This window comes from Elephas maximus, chromosome 19, assembly GCF_024166365.1.
Source record: "Elephas maximus indicus isolate mEleMax1 chromosome 19, mEleMax1 primary haplotype, whole genome shotgun sequence".
Classification (NCBI taxonomy): Eukaryota; Metazoa; Chordata; class Mammalia; order Proboscidea; family Elephantidae; genus Elephas; species Elephas maximus.
The window spans coordinates 52,003,399-52,021,787 of NC_064837.1; the positions used below are offsets into that span (position 1 = coordinate 52,003,399).

The following is an 18,389-nucleotide window of genomic DNA, read 5'->3' on the forward strand; positions in this document are numbered from 1 at the left end:
GTTCAATGGAGGCAGTCCCCAGCCAGTTGTCCTGACCTTCTCAATGTCCTGACCTACTGGCTACTTCCAGCTTTCATGGACTCTGACACAGGTGACAGGAGTCGCTACATGTCCTGCCCTTCACTATGACGAAGTCTGAATAGCACTCCTGCTCAAAAGGCCCTTCACCTTATAGAATTTGCACTCTGAACCCTGAATACGCCAGCAGAGTATGGAATAATTTTCTGACTCCAGCAGGTTTGGCATAGCTACACTGTTAGGGAAGCCAAGTGATAAGTGTCCAAGTGTTCGTTACCTATGTTCTGTTGACACTGTGGCAAGAGTCCCTCCCTTGGTACCCACAACATCCTATGTCTTCCTCTATCTGCATTTTTCATATTGGCTTGTAATGATTTTGTTTCTCTATGAGTCTCCCTCACTAGACTGAACTCCTTGAGGGCAGGGATAGTCTTTCACCACTATTTCCCATCACTTAGCAGTGGGCCTGGCACATAGTAGGTGCTCGGTATATATTCAGCGAATGGGTGAACTAGCGGATCTAAACCTCTATCTCCAGCTCCGGTCTTCCTCTTCTAAGTTCCCAATAGACCTCCTGCCTTCCTGACATTCCCATGGGCATGTCCCATGGACACCCCAGACTCTTTGTACCCAACCCTGAGCTCCTCTTCTTCACCCTAGATTTTCTACTACTCTCACATTCCCAATCCCAATGAAAGCCAAAGGGTTGGGTGCCATCCCTCATGTCCAAGTAGTCCCTGGGTTGACTGCACTTCTGCCAGAATTTCCAATCTTCCCCATCTCCTCCTCCTGCCTTTCTTAGATCCTCATCGCTACCTTTCGCCTGGCCAATTGTAGTAGCTCCCGAACTGGCCTCATGGATGCCAGTCCAGTCTACCATCCACAAGGGTGATCATTTTCCTTTATTTAAAAAAAAAAAAATTATTTTTCTTCTGATTATAAAAGTTATACACATTCACTATCAAATTTTTGGAAAATACAGAAACAAGTTTTAAAAACCCAAACCAAACCAGCTACCGTTGATTTGATTCCAACTTATGGAAACCCCATGTGTACAGAGAAGAAATGTACTCCATAGGATTTTCAAGGCTGTGACCATTCAGAAGCAGATGGTTAGGCCCTTCTTCCAAGGTACCTCTGGGTGGGTTTTAGCAGCCAATGTTTCAGTTAAGCACTTAACTGTTTGCATCACCCAGAAAAAAAAAAAAAAAAAACCCAGGGACTCCTTTAAACACCCAAGCCCAAGCCTGTTACTGTGGAGTTGATTCCGACTCATAGTGCCCCTATAGGACAGAGTAGAACTGCTCCATAGAGTTTCCAAGGAGAACCTGGTGGATTCAAACCGCTGACCCTTTGGTTAGCAGCAGCTGTAGCACTTAACCACTACGCCACCAGGGTTTCCTTTAAACACCCCAAAACTGCACCAAAGCCACTGCAGTCAAGTCAATTCCGACTCATAGCAACCCTACGGGACAGGGAAGAACTGCCCCATAGAGTTTCCAAGGGGCACCTAGAGGATTCAAACTGCCTACCTTATGGTTAGTAGCCGTAGCACTTAACCACTATGCCACCAGAGTTTCCTTTAAACACCCAGAGGAATGTAAATGCCAGATTGATCCTGCATCTCCCCTCCCACCACCCCAGCTTGGATAAAGTCCTGTGTATGCTGGTACCTGCCAACCTCTTTAGCCTTCTCTTCCAACACTCCTTGCTGCCCCCCCAGCCCTGGTTCCCCACAACTATGGGCTAGAGATCAAGCCATTGCAGGTGCTGTTTCCTCCATGGGGCTGCCCTTCTTGTTCTTCCCACCTGAGCTCTCCTACTCACCTTTTCAGCCTCAGCTCTCCCTGTCATTGTTCCCCCTGCACATCATACGCACCTGAACATGACCAGACTCACTGTGCCCAGGACAGTGGGAACCGGAAGCAGACCCACGTGGGATACAATCAGGTTCTACCATTTGGCCATAAAGCAGCACTGATGTTACTTCTTGCCTCTCCACAGTCTCAAATATTCCCCACAGCGTCTCAGCTAAACAGGGAACCACCACACCTGAGTGCCGTCATTACGGGTTGGCATCTTGCTACAGTCCCCCGATGTGATGACTGGCAGTGAGGCTGGTGCACAAATGGGCAACACAGAAGGATCTTTCTCTTCCTTCTTCCTTCCTCCAGGCTTGTTCTTTCTACTCGGGAAGCCAGATGCTTTGGAGTTTAATTATATGCTGCAGTTGGAAGCACAGAATGTCAGGGCTGGAAAGGAAAGACCTTATTATAAATAATAGCTACCAGCATTTATTGAGCACTTATTCTGTGCCAGGCAGTGTGCCAGGCCCGCTTCCAAGCATTACCTCATTTAACCTTCCCAACAATTCTAGGCGGCGGCAGATGCCATTAGTATCCCTGTTCTAGGGGGAAGGAAACTGAGGGAGAGTTAGATCACAAGGCATTTCCCAAACTGTGCTGAGTGGTACATAGTGGCATAAAATATTAGTTGATGTTTAGAAAAAGAGGATTCCATTGTCAAAGGGTGCGTGCTACATCCTGGATGTTGTTGTTGGTAGGTGCTGTCAATTCTAACTCATGGCACCAGGTCTTTTCTCCCATGGAGCTGATGGGCGGATTCAAACTGATAACCTTTTGGTTAGCAGCCAGCGCTTAACTGTTGCGCCCAGGGCTCCTTACATCCTGTATACCCCCTGGGAAATTCACACTGAGTATCAACATACTGAAGCCCTGAGAAGTCTTATATTAAAGAAACCTGTTTAAGTCAGTGTCTTCCCTTCCACGGCAGACCTGACAGAACTACTGATCCAGGGAGCACAGTCTGGGGAATGCAGATATTAACAAACCCCATTTTACAGATGAGGTAATGGAGGCCCGGGTGGTGCTTCAGGGGCAAACCAAGCCAGGCCCTGGCCCCATGCTCTCTGCACCCCCAAAGGAACCACACAGCAGAGGTAGTCAAATTATGGCCTACCTGGCCCCCCCCCCCTTGTTTGTGTAAATAAAGTTTTATTGAAGACTATCTGATCCAGCTCCCTTGATTTACAGATGAGGCAATCAAGGCCCAGGGAAGATGGCTGAGTTGTCCAAGGTCACCCAGCCAATTAGGGGCACAGGCAGAAATAGATCCCAGATTTCCCCGATCCAGGCATTTTTGGCAGCACACATTAGACAGGTGGCAGGGGTTGGGGTATGCAGCTTCGTGATTCCTGTCTCTGTTCTCCATTGTGGGGCTCCTGACATAGGCATGGCCCCCTTCTACTTCTGCAGACACGCCCAAGGCATTTCTACTGCTTTGGGTAAACCACTTGGGCCTGAACTGCCTGGGGCCTCCCTCTGCCCTACAGCCTGTGTGGGTAGACAGAGCAGAGGCCAGCTCCGTGGTCTCAGTTAGGGAGCAAAGGCTGAACAGGGCAATCAGCGTTTAATTCTGTACCAGATGCAGTAAAACATCATTATCTCCCCATCGGCCAATTTGAAACGTGAGCTCATTTGGACAGGAACTGGGCAGAAATAACCTTTGCCCGTTCCAGGAACAGTTTGCCAAACCAATGAATAGTGTAAACAGGATCCTAGGGGGGCTGTTTGAAACCACTTCAGAGAATAAATTATGTTCAAGGGCTCTTGGGGCTCCCTGAAGTATGCTGACATACAATGCCATCTATTTATATTTTCCAGGGCTGGGGGTACTGTTGAATATACAAATAAAATCACTCTTGTCATTCCATTCAAGTGGTTCAGGGCCCAAGAACACTTTATTAACCTGGTGTGAAATGTGAAAAATTTTAAATATCTGCAGATTTAAACTTTTTAGTTCAGATAGGCCCAACCCCCAAGCGGTACTAATCAGGGAGGTTTATTACACTCTGAATGGGGTGGTGGGGTGCTCTTACAGACCCTGCCTGGCCAAGGCATGCCAGAGAGCTAAAGTTCCTCTAGAAACAGCTGCAGGGCATGAACGGTGGCCTCTGGGTGGAGGCACTTCCTGGGGCAGCCAGACTGCCCAGATGGCCCTTCCAGAGCCGGGAGATACAGACTGTCGCTGAGGTAGAGGGTAAAAATAGTCTCGTGTGTGTGGGTGGCAGCTGGGCCTGGAGGAACCGGCTTCCTTGTCCCTAGAGCAGGAGAAGGCAGCCCGGTCTACAGGTACCTCCGGAGGTGCCTAAACCCCTCACAAACCCTCAGCGCCAGGCCTTTTCCTAACAACGTAGCACCCCTGTCCCTTGCCATGTGCAGGAAAGAGCTTAGATTTTGTTGCCAGGCAGCTAATGGCTTGAATCCTGGCTCTGTTAATTACCAGCTCTGTGTCTCTGGGCAAGATATGTCTCCTTCCTGAGCCTCCTTTTTCTCACCTGTCAAATGGCGCTAGTGAGTTCTCTCTACAAGGCTTGCTGTGAAGATTATAACAATGATTGCTAACAGGTCTCCCTCTGCAAACTCACTCTTTGGTCCCTCTCCTTTCCACCAGTGGCTCACCTTTAAGAACATTCCTCGAGAGTGGTTCTGGGGGAAGCCAGCTGCCATGTTGTGAGGACACTGAGGCAGGCCTGTTGACAGGGCCATATGGCAAGGAACTGAGGTCTCCTGCTAATAGCTAACCTGGAACTGAGGCCTCCAGACAACAGCCATGTGAGGGAGTCATCTTGGAAGCCAGTCCTCCACCCCCAGTGAAGCCTTCAGATGACTGCAGCCCTGGCCAACACCTTGACTGCAACCTCATGAGATAGCCTGAGCCAAAACCACCTAGCTAAGCTGCTCCCAAATTCCTGACCCTCAGAAACTGTGTGAGATAATGTTTGTTTGAAGTTTGTTAAAATTGGGAGTAATTTGTTATGCAGCAATAGGTAACTAATATACTTACCTTTCAGGTTATCCCAGGAATTAAGAGTTAATGCATATCACAATATAGTTCTTAGAGTTTATGTTCTACTTTCCAGTATGGCGAATGGTGTCTGGGATCTTAAAAGCTTATGAGCCGCCATCTAAGACACAACTATTGGTGTCTATTTGTCTGGAACAATAGAGAAAGAAGGAAACTCAAGAATCAGAGAAGGAACCGGAAACTACAGGACTCATTGTCTCCATTAACCACTGCTTTCCCTACCTCGAGTCCAGAAGAACTAGATGGTGCTTGGACAACTCCCACTACCAAACATTCTGAGGAGCAGGGACACAACAGATGGATCCCGACAGAAAGGGAGAAAAATGTGAAACAAAACTTCAAATTCTTAAAGACTCCAGGCTTACTGGACCTATTGAGGCTGGAGAAGTCCCCGAGTCTATGGCCCTGAGTTACTCTTCAAACTTTGAATTGAAACTATCCCCTGATGTTACCTTTAAACTAAGTAATGGCCTAGCTAAAAAAGTAAAGATTGTCATCCTTGAGTATTGCATTCTTTAAAAAAAAAAAAATCTATATAAGACCAAATGGACAACAGCTATTTTAAAGCATAGATGAGACGGTTAGGGGGCAGAGAGTTTAAGTTAATGGGAGTAAACCAATAGAACAGAAATAATAAGAATGTTGACACAATGTGAATGTAACCAATGTCACTGCTCATTAAGTCTAGAAACTGCTGAATGGGAATGAGTTTTGCTGTGCATGTTTTTCACCAAAAATAAGATATTAATTTAAAAAAGAGTTTATACACATCGAACAGCAACCAGACTTGCTGGAAACAGTGGTCCAGATGGGGCAGAGGAGACAAAACCCGGCAGGAGTGCCAAGGTGGGTCCAGGCCATGCAGGGCCCCTACTCCTGACCTCTGGAAAGGAGTTCAAGTTCCCTCTGACCTTCCTCCCCCAAAAGTCAAAGACTTTCTCTTTTACCCAGGCATCTGGAGAAACCAGCTCGGGGATGACAGAAAACATGACGGAAGTAATTTAGAGGCAGCACTGGAACAGGTCAGATCAGGGTTCAAATTTTGGCTCTGATGATTAACTAGCTGACTGGTCTTGAGTAAGTCAGCTAATTGCTCCGAACCTCTGGGACAATCAGGCCCAAACCCAAGGGCTGGTGTAAGAATTCAGTGAGGGAATGTATCTGATGCACCGAACCAACCACCTACCTCTTCACAACCTCTTGCAGCAGGTCCCTGTACCTCACCCTTACTCACCCCTTCTTCTTCCCAGCAGACGGCCTGACTTCACCTGGATGGAGTCAAGGGCATGGGCTCCAAGTTCAGGGTGAATCAAACGTCAAGAGTTGGTCTCAGGAGAAAGATGAGCAAATGACACAACCATGCATTTCTCTAAAGAAATCAAAATGGCTAAAGGCAGAGGACAAAATGTCCAGACTGGCTACCCATGGTCTCACTGTTCTATCCTGGCTTTGAGCAATGGGCAGGGCAGGGAGGCCCCTGCCCAGAACACTCTGAGCGCCCTGGTGGCAAGCCAGCTTTCCTGGAATGGGGCAGGCAAGTCGGGCCTTTTCCCAGTCTGTTTTGTGTATGCATGCCTCCATTTCTTCATCTTTAAATTGATAATTGCTTACCAGGACAACACACACACATGAATTAATGTTCATCTAATGAGTATGTTGTGATACACAGGGTTTTCATTGGCTAATTTTTGGAAGTAGGTCACCAGGCCTTTCTTCCTAGTCTTAGTCTGGAAGCTCTGCCGAAACCTTTCCACCATGGGTGACCCTGTTGGTATTTGAAATACCAGCGACATAGCATCTAGCATCATAGCAACATGAAAGCCACGACAGCACAACAAACTGACAGGCTATGGACTCAAACATACTAGTGATCATGAAGATGGCACAGGACCAGGCAACATTTTGTTGTTAAACATAAGGTTGCCATGAATTGGAGCCAACTCAATGGCAACTATCAACAAGTGTGTGCAAATGGGAGTGGGGGGATTGAAGATGCTTGTAAGTTGGGAGCATCTCAGTCCCCTCACTCTGATTTGCCAAGCCCCTGTCCATTCACTTGTCTCCTCCTTCACCACCAACATTGAAATCCAAGCCTCCAGCCAGCATCTTTTGCCTGTACCACTGTGAGACCTCCTAAGGGCTTTCCTTCCTTTTCCAGAAGTCATCAAGTAATGCAAGTTAACACAAGGGTGAACCTCCTCCCCACCCCCACCCCCACCCCCCACCCCCTGCCAAACTCCAGCAAAGATTTTTAAAATAATGACAATAATGAGGCTGCGGGGGGGGGGACCCCTCCCCCATATGCATCAGCAGAAGTGTACACTGGAACATCTCTGGAAGAAATTTTGGGAAGATGTACTTTTTAGTACTGTAGGTCCATTTTTCCAATACATAATCTAAACAAAAAATTACAATTTCTGCACAAAGATTTAGTTACAGGGCTTCTTATGGGCAATATTTTTGATGCTAAATAAATAAAATCACTACCACCACCACCAACTCTCCAACATCCAAAAACAGGGACCTTAGTCAAATAAATGGTGATAGCCCATACCTTGAAACACCATCCCTTCACTCAAAATGATAAAGTAGACCAGTGTTTCTCAGAGTGTCCCCAGACCAGCAGCATTAGTTATCGCCTGGGAATCTGTTAGAAATGGACATTCGTGGGCCCAGCCCAGACTACTGATTTAGAAACCCTCGGTGGGGCCCAGCAATCTGGGTTTTAACAAGCCCTCCAGGTGATTATGATCCATGCTGTCTAAGAAGGCTTACAAGGGTTTCAATAAAGAGCAGAGATTTAAGGCAGACTTTTTTTTTCCAGAAGAACCTAACTGCTAAGAACACCAAAGTGCAGGGTGGGCGCCTAGGGGGAGATTTTCCAGTCCGGAAAGAACCGCGGCTGACCCGAGGGACAGGGTTCTATCCCTGATCTCCTGGCCCCTTGCAGCCCTCGGACCAGGGGTAGGCTGCGCTCCCCAAGGGGGCCTCCGCCCCCAGGGACACGGTGGGGCACGGCGGGGCGGGGCCGTTGCTAGGGGAGGGGCGGCGGGGAGAACGCGGAGCGCAGCCGGCAACCGCTGCGCGCGCTCAGCTTTCCGGCACCAGATCCCGCGCCGCCTGTTGCTTGCTCCTCCGGGCCGCCGCTTCCCGCCTAGTGCCCAGGGGTAGGCGGCCCGAGGGGGTTCCTGGGCGCAGCCAGCCTCCGCCTTCCTCCCCTCCCCGCGCACGAGCCGACGGGGCCGCCCGGAGCGTCCTCCTCGTGCGCCCGGGACCGCGCGCCGAGACCCGGGCCATGAACGCGACCTTCCTGAACCACAGCGGCCTGGAGGCGGCGGGCGGCGTGGGCGGCGGCGGGGCCGCCCTGGGGAACCGCAGCCACGGACTAGGCACGTGGCTGGGCTGCTGCCCCGGGGGCGTGCCACTGGCCACCAGCGACGGGGTCCCTGCCGGCCTGGCGCCCGACGAGCGCAGCCTGTGGGTGTCACGCGTGGCGCAGATCGCTGTGCTCTGCGTGCTGTCGCTCACCGTGGTCTTCGGCGTCTTCTTCCTGGGCTGCAACCTGCTCATCAAGTCGGAGAGCATGATCAACTTTCTGATGCAGGAGCGCCGGCCCTCCAAGGACGTGGGCGTCGCCATCCTCGGGCTGTACTGAGCACCATCCGGGCCCCCTCGCCAGTGTGGCTGGAAGGAGAAGAATGGAGAACAGGACCCTCGACCCCATCCCGGCCTCTGGCGCCGCCTCCAGGCAGGCAGCGCGAGGGGCAACGACGCGCCTCGGAGCGCTGGGACTCGTGGCGGCGCTGGAAGGGACTTCCACGCCCGGCTCGGTCCTGTGTGCGCTTCAGCGTTAGGGGGTAGGAGGGTGGCGGAGGGGGTTACTTAACGGTTTGTTAGAGAAGTTCGGGGCAGGGAGGGAGTGGGTGTGGGATGTAATTTGGGGCCGAGGTCGCCCGCGTGGGGGTTATAAATGTGTTGGTGCCTGTGGTGTGGGGGCGGGTTACAAGCAGGATGGGAGAGAGTTGAAGATTCCGAGCCGTTGAGCTTGTTGCCCTAGTTTTACATTTTAAAAGAAATATTAAATAAAGCTGTAGCCGTCGGGCTTCCAGAGGGCTTCCCAGCCTCGTTTCTGTGGCGGGTGTGGGTGTTGGGTGGTGGGTGTCTGGGCGGGGTGAGTGGGCGAGTGGGCGTGCGCCCTAGCGGCGAGCATTTTGAACCCGTCCGGGAAAATCCAGATCTCGCCTGGAGTCGCCGGGCTCCTGGCGGGCAGACGTCGTGGGCGGTCGGAGCCCCAAAGGGAGGGAAAAGCTGTCGTTTTCTTCGCCGACAGACTACCGCGGAGGCAGGTCCTGCAGGGCGGTCAGACAGCTGGAGGGATGAATTAAATCACTGGGAAATTGGAGTCAATTCCCGTGAAAGGAAGGGGAAAAACATCAGTGAGTTGAGTCCAAAAAAGGGAAGACAGTGCAACTAATACATAAGGACAGTGAACAAATAAAATTAAATTTGCGGGGGAGGGGGGAAGGGAAAGGACTAGATCTAGTTTAAAATTACATTATAGGGCAAAGGCCCCATCGACGGGCTTGTCTTCCCACCAGCCTTGTGGCAGGTAGATGAGTAGACTCAAGAAGCCCCCGGCTGGTCCTGAGGGAGCGGTGTAAGTGTAAGCTCGCTCAGGCGCCTTTGTAGTAGAAAGGATCCGGGATGTTTAAACTGGAGAAAATGGCCTCCAAATGAAGCTGCCTTCAGGGGACTTGGAACCTCCCACTATGAGATGCCTCCTGTTGCCCAGAACCGGGGGCTCCGAGGACCGCCCTTAGAGAGTGTTACTGGCAGTGAGAACCTTGGCACTCTGCCACAGGAGTAGGGGGTGGGATCAGCTGTGTGCCAGTGTGAGGGGGCCACCCAGGAGAGAGGGCTGGGCCTTGAGGCCTATGCATGCCCCCTTAGCCCTAATGCCAACTGCACTCAGGTGCCCTGGCTCTTGGAAGGTTTGAGGGATAGCTCTAATGGATTTCCCCCTCTCTTCTCCTCCTTACCATGGTGGAAGTGAAGAAGAATAGAAGAACATGGCTGAAGCCTTAACTGGCTTTGAGAAGAGAAGTGAAGGGAAACACATCTCCCATCTTTGGCACTAGTTCTATAGGGGGAGAGGGGGAGGAGAGAGCTCAACAAAAGCATAGACGGTCACTGACTATGGAGGATCCGGAATCTTCCTGGCTCCCAAGCCCTCCTGTGCTACCAGAACCATTACCATCAGGATGCGCCCCTTCCCACCTCTGTCCTATCTCAGACTTGGGAGCTGTTGTCCATTTGGACAGGACAGACCAGCAAAGGCCAGGGGGTCAGGGACTCCTTGTAAAGGGTCTGTGGGGCAAAACCTCCAATGTGGAGAATGTTCTTTCCATGGTTTCGTGTGACTTGAAGGCAGCTCCGGCCTGATTCTGGGAGAGCAGGCTTTAGTGATTTAGGCAACCTGGATATTTGGCTTCCTGTAGAGCAGCTGTCTCAAAACTGGGCTGATCCAACAGCCTCAAGAACACCAGTCAGACAGCAGCGGACATTCATGTAGAACTCAAATGACGGGCAAACAGGGATTTCCGGAGGAACAGCAGCTTAGATTCTGTTTCCTGGCTGGCTGGGTTACAGGGAACAGCACCGGCGCTTAGCTCTGATACGATGGGTCTGCTACTAATTGTGACCGGGGCAAGGGGAGGGTTACACAAGAGCTAAGTTTCTTGACTTGTTGCTGAAAAAGGAAAGCCTTAGTGGGGAAGCTTTGCCAGATTTGCTCACTGTTTAAATAGAAAAATGACAGTGAAGACATGTCTGGGTACTTACATGTATGTCCTAGGTGCTCTACCCCCAACTCGTACACCTAGGTATACAAATACGCACACATGGGCACACATTCCCAGGCATACATGCCTGAGTACATGTTCACCCCTGCAAGTGAATGCAAAGTCAGGCTCCAGCCTCAAGGCTGGAGGAAGACAGCATGTGAGCGGGGTCCTGGGATGAGGTGGAAGGCAAGAGATCACATTTGTAACCCATCTTAGCTCTCCCTGGAGCTCTGAAGTCCTGCTGTCTGTTTACTGAGTTGCCTTATATAAATCCAGGGGGTGGGGTGAGAGCACTGAATTACATAAGAGCAGATAAGGCACGGCACTGGGGGAAGGGTGAGACTGGATCAGATTCCTGAACTTGGAGCATCCGGGTGGAAGATGGAGAAGGGGCCTGGTTCTCAGGAGCCCTGCCCCCCCACCAACCTCCAGGCAGCTAGAACTCTTCCTACACGGCCCACCCAAGATGTAGGGCCAAATCACAGAGGGTCCTGGGTTCCAAAGAGAGAAGGTCTGAGACCTTGGTCTTTGAAATCTGGGCTGCTCTGCTTCCTAGCTGTATGACTTTGGGAAAGTAACTCAACCCCTCTGTGCCCCAGTTTCCTCATCTACAAAAATAGGAGCAATAGGACCCATAGCTCACATGAGATATGTGTAAAGTGACCAGCGCAGCATCTGGCATGCAGTAGACATGCGATGAAAGTGTTATGGTTACTGTTGTTTTTGTTTGCTGTATGAACCCTTTCCCAGTAAAATACTGTATATTTGTTCTCTGAAATGAGATCCTTAGAAAAATAGTAATTCATACATGCAAAGCATTTTGTTGTTTTCAATGGACTTTCATAAGCAAGCCCCCCCCCGCCCCGCAAAAAAAACAAACCCATTGCTGTGCAGTCAATTCCGACTCATAGCAACCCTACAGGGCACAGTAGAACTGCCCACATAGAGTTTCCAAGGAATGCCTGGTGGATTTGAACTGTCGATCTTTTCGGTTGGCAGCCGTAGCACTCAACCACTACACCAAGCAGGGTGGTGAATTAAGTGAATAAATATTTTAATGTATAAATACATCTCTGCCAGGAGATGTTCAAGGTCAGCAAAGGATGCAGTGAAGGTTCAGTCTGTGCTGGGTCAGCACAAAATGTAAGTAAATGGTCTTAGGTACATGGTAAATTGTCAAAGATGTGGCGAAATTTACGCGAAATTATGCACTACAGATTAGTAAGTAAACACAATTAAGCCCATGCGTACCTTGTTTACAGCTAACCTGCCTCTGAACCTGCTGCTTCTCAGAGGTGACAGAGATGTGGGCAGGGGAGGGTGGGAAGGACCAGCGTCCACTGAGTTCATGTATGAGCCAAACGCTTTACAAACATGATCTTGTTATTTAATCATCACATGATCTTTATATGTTGAGCATTATCCCCATTTTACAGACAAGGAAATGGAAGCTTACACAGCCAGGAATGGCAGGTTTAGGATTTGATTCCGGTGTGTTGAACTTCACAGCCTGTGTCTTGTGCTCCACCTGACTGCCCATCACTAGGGTAGCTGGGGCCAGGGATGGGGTTGAGGGATGCAGAGTAAGAAAGAGCTAGCACTGGGAGTGGGCAAGGTGACCAGCTCGTCTCTCACAGTGGGCGAGGAGGTGGGGCTGGGGCTGAGCTGCCGTTACTCACACGTCCTTATAAACTTAGCTCCTCAGGGCAGGCCTGGAAATCCCCGCAGAGGGGCCCCCACCTCGCTGGCTCCCAACTATTCACCATCAAGGCTCTTTTATTATTTTCTCTCCCATGAATTATTCACTTTGTAAGGCATTGATCTACCATGTTCACTCCTCTTGGTAGAGAAAAATGGAATTTTTTGCCATCTACAACGGCTCCTCAGCACTTGGGCCATCCGGAAAGAGCCTCTTCACAGCTTGAAGCAGGAAAGCCTGAAGGTTCTGTGGGTATTTAGGGTCTCTGGGCATGGGCGAGTAGCTCTGGGCTCTCTGTGGGGTGTCCCATGGAGCCCTCTCATTGTGAAATAGGGGAAACTGAGACCCAGCAAGAGGGGGTGATGGACCCAACACTTGACCCAGTGACTACCTCCTTTCTAGCCATTCTCATTCCGTGGTCCACTGGCCTCTCTCCTACTGTAACCAGTCAGCCTCCCTGCCCTACTCTGAGTGGGCCTCACGGGAGGAAAAACAGGGGTTGTGCTTTGGCACCAGGACCAGGGAAGGAGTGAGATCAATTTTGAGTCTTGAGCAACTTCCAGCAGGGTAACCAGAGTGGTCCCTCATGGGAGCAGGGGGCAGGAAGCCTCAGACCACAGGAAGACTTTGGGCACTTGGCAAAGAGGGGAGAGAAAGATCCGAATCAGGAAGAGGGACCCAGAGAGGTGGAAGGCCAGAGGAAGGCCGGCATCACCTTCTCCTGGGAGGCCCCTGGCCGATGGGGTCCTCCGCCATGGCACAGTTTCACCCTGCACCGTGGTGCCCGGTACCAGGATGATGAAGTAGGCCTGTGGCAGCCGCGGTGAGGGCAGGTGTTGGCAATGATGTGTCAGACCAAGGCTCCTCTTAAAACAATGATTTTCAGTGTTGGCAGCTCATTAGAATTACCTGGAGGAGTTTTTGAAGATTGTAATGGCTGGGTTGCACCCCAGACCAATTAAATCAGAATCTCTGGGGATGGAAACAGGCTTCAGAGTTAGAACTCCTTCCCCAGGTTCAGGGACTGCCAGGTGGTGCTAATTATAAGAGAGAGCCCCTGGTATTTCAGTCTTATGCAGTTCCAGGCTTTCTGTCTGTGTCCTGAAAACCCTTGTGATCATCTGCGTGGGAGTGCTCGGGTAGGAGGCAGGCAGAGGGAATGGAGCGAGTTCACATTTTAAGATTACACAGAACCAGCTGTGTATCCAAGAGCGAGGTAATTAATTCTCTGAGCCTCACTTTTCTCATCCGTAAAATGGAGAACATAAAGCCCACCTGTTGTGCTGGCTGAGAAGATTCAGTGAGCCGATGATGGATGAGCTTGGCACAGAGCTCTGTGAACGGTAGGTATTGAGTGACAGGTTGCTAGTGTTATGATGATGCTCATTTCTCCCCAGCAGTGCCCACCGGGAGGGATGTCTGGGTGAAGGTTTCAGGATGGGAGTGTGGGAATGAGTCACATGTGTGCTGGGATGGGTTGAGGAGAGGGAAGGGGAGGCAGCCCTGAGAGCCGGGTGTGGGGGCCACTTTTTCCTAATGATTCAGAAAGAGGAGGGATGTTTTGTGTGGAAAGCTATAGGAAGAGGCTGCAGAAGACTGTCCACCCCCAAGCTGGGCCTCCTCCTGGGGCCCTGATTCCATAAGGGTATCGCCATCTTCCTAGCTCCCCAGCGGAAGACCTCACACCATGTCAGACTCTGTCCACTCCTTCACCAAGTCTGGCAGATTCCATATTCACAATGTCTGTCCTCTTCTGTGTCCCTCTCTTCTTTAAGTCCTTGAGATTATTTTTTGGAGTGTGCTAGAGCCCCTTAACTGGTCTCTGGGCACCTACCTGTCTTTTCCCTGATCCCTTCTTCACTGCTACCAAGGCAATTTGCCTAGAACACAGATGGCATCATGCTACTCCCCTCCTCGGTAACCTGCAATGGGTCTCTATTGTCTACAGAACTGTCCAAATGCTTGATCAGGCATTCAAGACCTTTTAGGGGCTATCCTAAACCTCTTTGCCAGCCTGTTTCCAGTATTTCTCTCTATGCTCCTGTGATCCAGCCCCCATGCTGTTCCCTGAAAATACTACAGAGTTCCACACCTCCATGTCTTCACTTCCGCTGCTCTCCTTCCACCAAATGCTCCTCCTCCCCTCCTCTGTCCTTTGAAAACTACTCATCCTCTAAGGTCAAGTTCAAGTGTAACCTCATTCAGAAAACAGAATTGTAATTGATTCTACTGTCATATTCCCACCACACAATCTTCATATGTCTGTATGAAAACAGCTAATGTTTACATGGAACCCTTCTATGTGTTAGGCTCTGTTCATGTATTAACTTTTCTAAAAGGTGGTTTCTATTATACTTATTTCACAGATGCCCAGCAAGGTTAAGAGACTTGCCTGAGGTTGCACAGCCAGTAAGTGGTGCAGCTGGGATCCAAGCCCAGGCAGACTAGTTTCTGAGCTCACGCTCCTAACCACCAGGCTATACAGTCTCTGTAGGTATCATATGCCTTTCTCTGCATCGTGCTGTGGTTACTAACGTCCATGTCTGTCTCCACCATTACACTACCATTGAGGACCAGAACTGTGTCTTCCTTGTGTTTTTGTCCTCTCTACCACCCAGCATGATGCTTCATTCAATGTAGGAATTCCACACACCTTTGTGGAACTGAAGACACAGTTCCTGCTTTCAAGGGGCTTCCCACATAGGAGGGGAGAAAAAGACATTTAATCAAATAAACAAAACACAAGGAAGAGGGTAAGCATTCCCTTCAGTCAGATGCAAATAGAATCCCCTGGGAATTATTCCCCTCTGAGGTGCTAACAAGCATACTGGCCATTTAGAGAGGCTCTTCCATGTGCCAGGGATGGTGTGAAGCACTTTTCATATTTTATCTCATAATTCTTTCAGATTTTTCTCATAACTGGTAGTTCATAATTCCTGCAGGGCAGATATTATTGTCATCTCCACTTAACAAACCAAGGCTCAAAGAGCTTAGGTCACTCATCCAAAACCATGGTTATTAATTGATGGAACCAGAGTTCAAATTCAAGTCTGTCTGATTTCAGAAGGTATTTGGAAGGTGAGCAGCTGCTACAGTTCATGCTTACAATTAAAATTTTGAAATCAAACCATGCCTTGCTTTTTCTGTCTCATTGTTTGGGATGGTGGAGGAACTTTTTGTGAGTACTTGTCACTTTTCTTTGTTGCAGAACAATGGTGAACCCCCAGTCATGAAATACTACTCACACTAGTGTTGATGAAGATGAAAGAAATGATCTACCATCATCACTAGACAAACTGTAAGTTGACTGGTAAGTTTTCATTTACAAACACTGAATGAGAGAGGAAGAGATAGGTCAAGATAGTGAACTAGATACCCAATCCAGCCAGCTCTACATTATAATAAACATCAGGATAGATATGCAAAAAAATTCATAGCATTTCTGGAAAACAGAAGAGGTGCCCTCAGTGGACCAGAAACCATGAGGCTTTCCTGCAAAATGATGGCAGATGAAGTCATGTTGAAGGGGGTATTCACAGCCCAAAGATCAGGGAAGCAAGGTCTGCCACAGAAAATGAGAACAGCTCCAAGGGACCCAAAGCTGGGTGCAGTGGACAAAGGGAACAGGAGGGGCACTTGTTGGGTGCCATAAAGGTTGTAGCCACAACGGTTGGCTTCCTCTCTTCTTGACCCAGCACATCTTGCCAGTAGAAGCAACTCTGAGGCCCTTCCATAGGCAGGACACTAGGAAGGATACAGAAATGGAGACATTAGTTGTGCTCGTGATGAGCTTAGGATGCACAGGACTGCAGAGATAAGGAAAGGTTTGCAATGGCAGTGAGAAGGCAGAGCTGCCCCAAAGACCACTCTGGATCATTTCTTTGTGCCCTGGGCCCTGATCCTGCCTCACTATGCCCCTGACTACCCAAAACCCAAACCAAACCCATTGCCATGGAGTCGATTCCAACTCATAGTGACCCTATAGGACAGAGTAGAACTGCCCTGTAGAGTTTTCAAGGAGCGCCTGGTGGATTCAAACTGCCAACCTTTTGGTTAACAGCCATAGCTCTTAACCACTATGCCACCAGGGTTTCCCTCCTGACCACAGGCTTGGTTAATGAGATACTCTGCTTCTAAGAACGTGATTTTATATTAATTTTTCTGGGATGTACATATAAGCAGCCACATGAGTACTTACCAAAAGGGTGGAAAAGCTCCAATGAATTGCCATGGAGATGAAACCTGGAACAAAGCTTCCATGGTAACTAAGTTGTTTCTGAAAGACCATATCACCTTGGGGAAGTAGGAAGCTCCTGCTAAGGACTTGCAGTTAGAGGCCAAATCACAAACCTTCCCATCAGGGCCAGGTGCTCTTTGCAGTCTCTTTTCCTCTTCTTCTCTTGCCATCCCCAAGGACAGTGGGGCTTTTATTCTGGAGACCTTGATTCAAGCTTTGACTTAGCCACTAATAAGCCATGGGGACCAGGTATCTGAGGGGCCTCAAGAGGTGTGATAAAGTAGGCAACCAGCCAGCCTCTCTGCCTCTGCACTGACTCACTCTGTGACCTTGGACAAGTCACTTCTTGTCTTTGACTCTGGGTTTCCTCCTGTTCAAATGAAGAGACAAGATTAGAGAGTCTCTAGGGTCACTGCACTTTTTTCTTTGGTCTCAGGTGACAATAGGCCGTCAGAGCTGTCCGTGGTGCTGAACACTTGCTGTTGCACTTCTGGGCCATGTCCTGTTCCCAGAACTGGAGACTGCTGGACTTGGGTCACTTCCATGAGTAGTCTGGGTCTGTTTGCAGCTAGAGAGGAGAGTCCAGAGGGTTGTGGAGTTCAGAGAGCACTGGGGCAGGAATCTGGAGCTGTCTTCCTAGCCTGACTTTTGTCATTTGCTCATAGTGGGTTTTGATGAAGGCACACCTCCTCTGTGGACCTCTGTTTTCCCATGTGTGAGACTGAGGTGGGGGTAAGATGATCCCTAACACTCGATGGGCCCGGGAGAGTCCTGGAAGTTTGCCTGGCAGTAAAGTCTCAGCCAGTCCCCACCTGCCCTGAAACTTAGGCTTCTCCAGTGGGGACTGTGGGTGGTGAACAAGGCACATTTGCTTGTCAGGAAATGTGTTCTTCTGTCTGGAAGAAAAACCAGGCAGTGAGCAGATGTAACATTTACATTTTCTCAAATGACAACTGAGCGCTGTAGATGATTAGGGCTTGCTATGAAATGTGTCAAAACTATCATAAAATCCCCAACTTATATCATCTGCCTACTTATCTGATCATCTTTTCAGAATCTGCTTCACTCCTCAGTGGCACAGGATGAAAAAGACAAGGAAGGAAAAGTTTAAAGGGAGTTCACACTAGGAGGGACACAGACATTGAGATTCACTCTGAAACATCTTGTATTTTTCACCCCTCAACTCCCCGACTGGGCTACACAATGAGATGGCTGGGAATGTGGAGTCCATGATCAAGAAGCCCTAGATTCAGGGCCTGTTTCTGCTTCTTATTAGCTGTATGAAATTCTTTCCAAAACTGTTTCTTCTTTTGAACATGGGGGTTAATGACATATACCTCTTAGCAATGTTGAAAGGATTAAATAATATCATTTATGAAAATAATTAGCAAACACACTGTCTGGCACACATTGAAAGTGATTGATTTGGTTATTTATAGCTACATAACAAACTACCCATAAACTTTCTGGTTTAAAACAGTAACGATTTTCTTATCTTTCATGATTCTGTGGGTTGCCTGGGCTCATTGGGCAGTTCTTCTGCATGTGATGTTGGCTGGAGCTGCAGCCATCTATGAGTTGACTGGTGGGAGTGTCCAAGATGGATTACTCACAAGTCTGGTACCTTCGTGGGACAGCTGGAAGGCTGTGCTCAGCTGGGACAACTGGATTTCTTTCCTCTTTTGGTAGTCTCCTCTGCGTGGCT

At 49.3% G+C, this 18,389-nt stretch overlaps 1 protein-coding gene across 1 annotated transcript; it reads left to right on the forward strand.

Annotated features, from left to right (window-relative positions):
- The first annotated feature begins 7,981 nt into the window (after positions 1 to 7,981).
- Positions 7,982 to 9,010, forward strand: RPRML (reprimo like). The gene has a single exon (XM_049860251.1). It carries the CDS (start codon positions 8,201 to 8,203, stop codon positions 8,558 to 8,560), a length of 360 nt encoding a protein of 119 aa, XP_049716208.1. The 5' UTR covers positions 7,982 to 8,200; the 3' UTR covers positions 8,561 to 9,010.
- The last annotated feature ends 9,379 nt before the right edge of the window (positions 9,011 to 18,389 follow it).

Coding starts and splice junctions, on each gene's coding strand:
- RPRML (XM_049860251.1), top strand. CDS start 8,201: ATGAACGCGACCTTCCTGAACCACAGCGGCCTGGAGGCGGCGGGCGGC.